The sequence below is a fragment of the Perca flavescens genome, chromosome 11 (assembly GCF_004354835.1).
Source record: "Perca flavescens isolate YP-PL-M2 chromosome 11, PFLA_1.0, whole genome shotgun sequence".
Classification (NCBI taxonomy): domain Eukaryota; kingdom Metazoa; phylum Chordata; class Actinopteri; order Perciformes; family Percidae; genus Perca; species Perca flavescens.
The window spans coordinates 7038549-7046179 of NC_041341.1; the positions used below are offsets into that span (position 1 = coordinate 7038549).

The 7631-nt window shown below is 41.6% G+C and overlaps 1 protein-coding gene across 1 annotated transcript in view; it reads right to left on the reverse strand.

Moving 5' to 3' along the window:
- The window catches only part of LOC114564265 (amine oxidase [flavin-containing]), a 67462-nt gene extending 60130 nt beyond the window's left edge, over positions 1-7332 (reverse strand). Inside the window, exon 1 of the mRNA XM_028591515.1 lies at positions 6473-7332. Within this exon, the coding sequence (XP_028447316.1) occupies positions 6473-6503 (31 nt within the window). The 5' untranslated portion in view covers positions 6504-7332. The remainder of the gene's footprint in view (positions 1-6472) is intronic.
- Between the last annotated feature and the right edge of the window lie 299 nt (positions 7333-7631).

Consider the following 7631-nt stretch of genomic DNA (forward strand, 5'->3'; position numbering starts at 1 on the left):
TTTTCTCTCTATCAAATGAACCCATTCAGTTAAAACAGTTGATCTGAGTTGTTATTTGCCAGGTGAATGAGCTCCCGGCCCGGCAGCATGGTGAAGAAGAATGTGGTAAAGTATAGGCTGTTAGACAATGAAAGGGGACGAAACTGTTCCTCGAGTTACAGCCACAGTCTTACATGGGTCATGTCTAAGAGTTCAAGGAGTGTGTGTGTGTGTGTGTGTATATGTATATATATATATATATATATATATATATATATATATATATATATATATATATATATATATATATATATATATATATTTTGTGATCATTAATACAAAACTGGTAAACTAGGGTACTGTTAAAATTTTAGGTGGACAATAATAAAAGTTTAAAAAAATAAACTGTTATAATTATAAATATTAAATATTAACTGTATTTTATATTGTGAATGAACTTATTAGTAGGAATGCTCATCATCCACTGTATATACCTGCTGTGACTTTGCCTCTGCCCAGGGACTACAAATGAAAATTAGCTTGTAGCTGGTCTGTGCAACACATTTGGTGTGCAATGTCAAATAAATAAATACATAAAATAAGTGTGTGTGTGTTTGTGCATGTGTGTATGTGTGTGTGTGTGTGTGTGTGTGTGTGTGTGTGTGTGTGTGTTGATAAAGTGAAAGCTTATCTCAACATAGACCATATTTTCATTCATAATAACATGCGAGTTAACATCATCATGCGTTCGGTGTGTGTGTGTGTGTGTGTGTTTGTTTGTGTGTGCATGTGTATATATATGTGTGTGTGTGTAGGAGCGTATAGTCCTGCTCCTACTTTACAATATCATATTATTAAACAAAAACAAATATACAGCTTACAAAAATGTAGGTCATAGAACAAAATAGGCTACAACAATACACTTTTGATTACAAGTCATATATTCAGGTCTCCTCCTTTCTTTTGTATTGGTCAAATATTGATTCCTTGAATCTATTTTCTAACTGTATACTATTAGGTCTCTGTTGATTTCATTGTTTAGTCCAGTCCACAAGGTAAAAGACATAATATATGTGCTCATGGAGGTTTGAAGCGGACTTCATTTGATCTCATTTTGCTATCTAGGCAACACAGTGATTCACTTTGGAAGTCCAGTGTGTGCAAACGATGACTCAAAGGTTATGACAGGTTATCTTTTATATACTGTATACACCGGCCGATTTTCCAATCCTGAGAGACCCCACACGCGGCGATAAAAAAATCACGGGTCTAACAGTTTTGGTGGTACAGTGTGTGGTGCGCAGCACACGGCAAAATCAACACATCACACACAAACCGATTTGACTCCCGAGCATTCCCAGGTCAGACGGGAAATCTCGCAAAATCCCTCGAGATCAAACGTGACTTCAGAGTAAACAATCATTGCGGACGAAGAGGATGCAGTGGCGATAGTTTGTAGTTTGTTTTTAACCGAAAAAAAAACGTTATCAAAAGAAAAGGCGATGGTCAAAGAAGACAACGCGAGCATGGACTGTACTTGCGACATCATGATATAGAGGGGATTTGTTTTTTCTCATAGAAATGTCGTTGCGTATTACACAGATTAATTACCGTTGAAATAAACGTTCATATATTCGTTTCCATGTACTCTGGTGGACTGCAGTTGTGGATGTAGTTATGCCCATCAACTTTATTTATTTTACACAGGCTGCGTGCTCGTTTGTCCCCGGGGGGACACCACACACGAGGAGAAATCGGGCCAAAAATAATCATGTTGGATGATATCCCCGATTTGAGATCGGACCAGACGTCCTTCCGAGCAGACGAGAGCAGTCTTAACACACCACACACGGCAGGAATATCTGATCAGATTATTTTACGATAATCGGAGCATCCTTAGGATTGTCGGGAGGGGTGAATCGGGGCTAAAAATCGGCCTAATTATCCTGCCGTCTGAACCAGGCTTTAGGTACGCTCACGATTTAAAAAAAAACACAATTTCCCCCAACATTTTATGTTTCTTTGTGGGTTTTTGTGTCTCTTTGCAGCCATGTTGTGTCTCTTTTTGGTCATTTTTCTATCCTTTGGGGTAGTTTTAGGTCTCTGTGGTCATTTGGTGTCTCTTTGTAGTCAGTTTGTGGTAGTTTTGCGTCTCTTTTTCACATCACTGTGGCCCGTTATTATCACCATGTTTGTGTCTAAAACGTTGGAAAAGCTAGAGCAGAAAATACATAAATAACATTTAAAAAGCTTAAAGACCAAACTTAAAGCTAAAGATCATCAGATCTGAGGAAAGTCTTTCAGTTACATTCATTCGGCTCGGGTGCTGCACCTAAACCTTCCTGTATACTGGCAGGTGAAACCCCTGTATACTGGTGTGTAATATGGCATGAGCTGGCTGTTCTTTAGTTTCTGGTGGTCGGTCGGTCGCTTACAGCTGAGCCTGTATAGGGCTGATCTTTGCACTTGTTGTATGGCGGGGGTTCCCAAAGTGGGGTCCGGTCTGGGGAAGGGGTCCTTGAGGCGCACACACACACACACACACACACACACACACACACACACACACACACACACACACACACACAGATATCGTGATAACGGTCCAAAATAATGTCAAATTGCATATTCTTTTGAATTGAAAAACATCACTTGTTTTTTTTTTTTTTTTTTTAGAAAGGCCCCCAAACCCCCCCAAAGGCCAAATGCATGCACCGAGTCTTTCACAAACCGAGGGAAAACACTGGAGTCGGCTGAATATGACACAAGTTGAAGTCTTGACACAAAACAAGACCACGTAACCCATCTTGTACAATTTACAGCAGAAGTTCTCGGAGTAGTTCTCTTTTTATTATATTGTGAAATGTCCCCGACCCAGATGATGGAATCGGGACCTTGTGATCCGTAAACCCAGCCCTAGTTGTCGTAGCCCTACAGTAATCAGCATTTTAACCCTCGGGTTGTCTTCCCTTGGACCATGCAGCCTTTTTAATTTTCTGGAGCTAAATTTAATTAGCTTTTTTTCCTGAAACTTTTGTTGTTTTTCCCCACCCAAGTTTTTGAAGCTTTTTCCAACATTTTTCTCCCTTTTTTATTTTCAACATTCTTTTATCTTTTTTTTTCTTCAAATGCTAGAAAATTGAATAAAAACACCCAAATTCAATTAAAGTAGTGAATTGATCATTTATTTTACTTGTGAAGAGCGTTGTATGGAACCATTTTTTTGACAATTTGGTTGAAAGAAACCCAAATTCATGATATACAGAAACTTTTTGAAATGGGTCAAATTTGACCCCAGGACGACAGGAGGGTTAAGCGCCATGAAAAGCACCTCATGTGTTTTGTAGAGGGATGAGGTAAGGGACCTGGATAATTGATAGGGGGGGCTTTGGGAACCCCTGCTGTACAATAGACTCTTGGCTGTTGCTGCCCTCTGCTGACAAGCCACACTACACACACCTGTAGCTCATATAGCCTGATAGTCTGTATTATTATTACCTCTGCTGGCAGCCTCCACAGCTGCACTGTCGGCCTGATGAAGACCACACTTTACTGATCCGCAGGAGGCCGGAAGTTCATCGTTCAAACGGCCCACAAACAGGTAGACACAGAAACGTCATGGTCCTGCACGCTGGCTGCATGGCGTAAGCGTGGTGTGAGCGTTTTCTACGTCTTTGCACACCAGAAACGTGTTTCCCATAAACATAAATATATACTGATTTGATTACAGCAAAGACAACAATGCAGTATTGACGGCAAAATAGGCTCCAGAATATTTCGTTCTGTATTGACAGGTGCAATGTTAGAAAAATCGATAATTATTATTATTATTATTATTTTTTTTAATTACATACACACATACATACATACATACATATCTGCATTTATGTCAAAATAAGTTTACAGTTTTAACCGTGTTACAGTTTACTGTCCGAGGAGAGAAGAAAACTAGAACAATATTCACATTTAACAAGCTGACATTAGAGATGTACCAGTATCGGTATCGGCTCCGATACCGCCTAAAACGCTGATATCGGTATCGGGAAGTACTGGAGTTTATACACCGATCCGATACCACGTGATAAAGCCCTAAAGAAAATCTACGTTAAAGTAGTTTATTTATGTTCTTTTTCCGTTATAACTGACTGTCAAACTGGAGAATAAAAGAAGGTTCTGTGGCGTTCATTGTTTGTGTTTGTTCATGTTTCACAAAGATAGAAATAGTATCACATCCATACAGAGATAGTAGTATACAGTTGTTAAAACCTAATCAAATATATGACACACTGGTATTGGATCGGTACTCCGTATCGGGCGATACACAAGTTCAGGTATCGGAATCGGTATCGGGAAGCAAAAAATGGTATCGGGCCATCTCTAGCTGACATCACACAAGTTTTACTTTTTTTTCCATATAAAAGACTCAAACCCGATTAATCGATTGTCTAAATAGGTGGCGATTGATTTAATAGTTGACATCTAAAATCAGTTATTTGCAGCTCTCGTTTCGTTTTGGCGTTTCATTGCACATGTATAAAAAGTATTAAAATGTACAATGGACTCAGAAGTGAACGATTGTCTAGAAGAGGGTGAAAGAATATTGCAATAAGGGATTTACGAAAAAAATATTTGCAGCTCTACACCGGAGCTGTATAGACACTTCTTTCTGCCATTTTCAATGTTTTTGGTTATTAGTCATCCCAGGAGCAGCATGGAAACATCTACTTGCACACACTAGGTCTGTCCCAACACTTTCTGTTGGAATAATTTGAAATTTGCGGCAAATCCGCGTGACGCCAAGGGTAGCGCAGCTCATAGTGGGATACCACCGTCTGAAGTGTCACATGAATTTGTCAGCTGTTTGGGTGGGGTTAGCAACTCCTTCAGCTGCACGGCTTCCTGCGCCCGTGTATTCTCGCCTATAGCTCCTCAACGATCCCTCCTCGATGCTCGCTCCTCGGGGCAGAAATAAGAGCTTTGAGATGGCTTTCACCGAGGAGGAACAGAACAACTTCCGGTTCAGCCGAGGAGTTGAGAACAGGGCTGCACGATATGAGGAAAATATCTAATTGTGATTATTTTGACTGACACTGCGATTGTGATTTGATTCACGATATTGGAGAGAATGATCATTATTTGTTGAAAAATCTTAAAATTAAAATGTAGTGTGATTTTTGTGAGGATCTGTACCAAACAAAAGAGGGCGTTTAGGGGCCCTCCCTCAGAAAACGTTACCAGTTTTCAACACTAAAGAAAAATGCAATTTCGCATCACTTTGGAGCGGTTTTGGGGGCATATCATAGTGGGGGATCTGGCTGTCCTCCCCCAGGGAAGTTTTGAGCGTCAACGACTTCATTTCCTGTATTCGGATACACTTTTATGCACCACTTTATGGTGGAAATCCCTTATTTAGCCTATGTGAAGACGAAAAACACAGATGACAATTCAGAATATGTCAAAAATATAATGGAAAGTATGTCGTTGCGTATCATTGGGCATTTTTAAGTGGGTGTATGGAAATCCTGGAGCTTTCTTAGTGGGTATACTGTGTATAGATCTGAGAGAAGTCATTTAGATAGTTTTGATGCTCACATTGATTTGACATCCATTCAGCTTGGGTGCTGCACTTATGGTAGGGGGAACCTGGTACTTCTTCATGTTATTATGAGAATAGTGTAGGTTCTTATTCCACGAAGGAGGAACACAACCAAGACAAAAATGCTGGGTCTTCTCTTTGCAAAAAAAACATTGCCCAAATCATGCCCAGCTATCCTTCTCTTTACCCTTGCAGTGATTGTTACCCCTCCGTGTAGGCTGGATGAGACATTTTCAGTCACTAACGATGACCAGATGTGCGGCGTGCGTGACTCATGATGGGTCTGGTGCCCTGCCCTTTCATTTCTGCACCAAGTTGCCAACTGCCACTAGGTCAAAGCACACAGCACACGGTTTGATGCCAAGCACTGTGTGTGCATGTCTGGGAAAACAACAGCACTCAGAGCGTGCAGCAGGGAGGGAGGGAGGAAGGAAGAAGAAATGCTTGCCACAGTGAAATATGATATTATCTTCATGTTGGAATAATAAAGCAATAAAACTGGGAATGCGTGCAACAACTGTTAAAAAAGGCAATAATGCATGTTTAAAATTGTTTTTGGATATGCTTGCTTCTATTCAAAACGATATACTGTTACCAAAAGGGTATCAAGGTTAAGGTCACTATACATTCAACTATGATGACCAAGGGAACACCATTAGTTCCTCCTATACCACACGCTTTTTGGGCGCGCATGTGCCTTTGTTTGTGCGTGCAATCATACGTGCAATACCCTCAGGATATTATTAGGAGTTAATTGGGAAGCCCCAGTGATAAACGTAATGAATACAATTTACAAAAAAATAAAATAAAAATAAAAAAATAAAAAAAAAAAAAAAATAATAATAATAATAATAATAATAATAATAATAATAACTAAATAAATAAATCAACACTTACTTGCCAATGACCTCGCAGAGCTCGTACACATCTTCAAAGAGAATGTCGTCGTCCGCCATAGTCCGACCCCAGCTGGGGGGGGGAATTATCCCCCAAATATGCGTCCCAGACCTGATGGTGCTCCTAAATAAACTAGGTGAACGGAGGCCACGAGCAGAAAGAACTGACAAAAACCCCGCTCGTGCCGTCCGCAGCAGGGTAGCCGTTAAAGAGTTCCAAAGAAAGGGTTCTAAATTCCAGTTGTTGGCTCCTTCGTCGACCTCCCGCCCCCCCCCCAAAATAACGCTGCGTCGCGGTGGGTGAATTGGCACAGGGGCGAGCTCAGTAACCCAGTTTGGGAGTCCACCGGTTCGGCCCCGCCTTTCCCACTGCTTCCCAGTACCGTACTGCCGTGACAGAAAGCAAACCATACGTGGCTGTCAACCCAACAACTCCTCCGCTGGTGTCTGCTCCGGTTACAATGTTTCAAAGTGCTCACAGAGGCGGAGACAGAGGACAGAGCCGGCGGACCTTTAGTGCATCAGGCTCGGGTTACAGCGAGGCTCCAGGTGGGTTACAGTGATCTTCACTTCCCGAGCAGCCTTTCACTTTCTCTTGTTTTTACCAGGGAGGCACACAAACAGCCCTCCTTGTCGCGTGTTAGGCTACTGACGGGCGGATTCAAAATCTCCAGGAACCATTCAGCAGCTCCACTCCTCCGGCTCTTTCTCCTCCGGCTCGGCGACACTTTTCCAGCCGTTGGTTTATGTGTTTACCCCCCTCAACTGTCGCCTTTTCCGGCTCCACTCTGCTGCCCGTGTGCCTGCCTGCCTGCCCTGGACCTGCAGCTCCACGGAGCTTCCAGAAAACCAAGCTGCTCCTCCTCCTCCTCCTCCTCCTACACGGGGGTTATGAAACTGTTCAGCCGTCCTCCATTTTGGCGCCAAGCTGTTACCCAGGATTCTCATTTGAGGTTTATGGGCTTATTTGGACTTTTTCAAAAGATAGGAATCGAAGTGTTGACACCCGGAAGTAAGGAGGAGTATGAATGAACAATGTCCATAAATATTAACAACTAACGATGCGATACGATACGATACAACTTTATTGTCAGCCAAAGGCTGAAATTCTTAACGTTAATAACATTGTTGAGAAGTTGAGAAGTTATCGGTCTTTCATG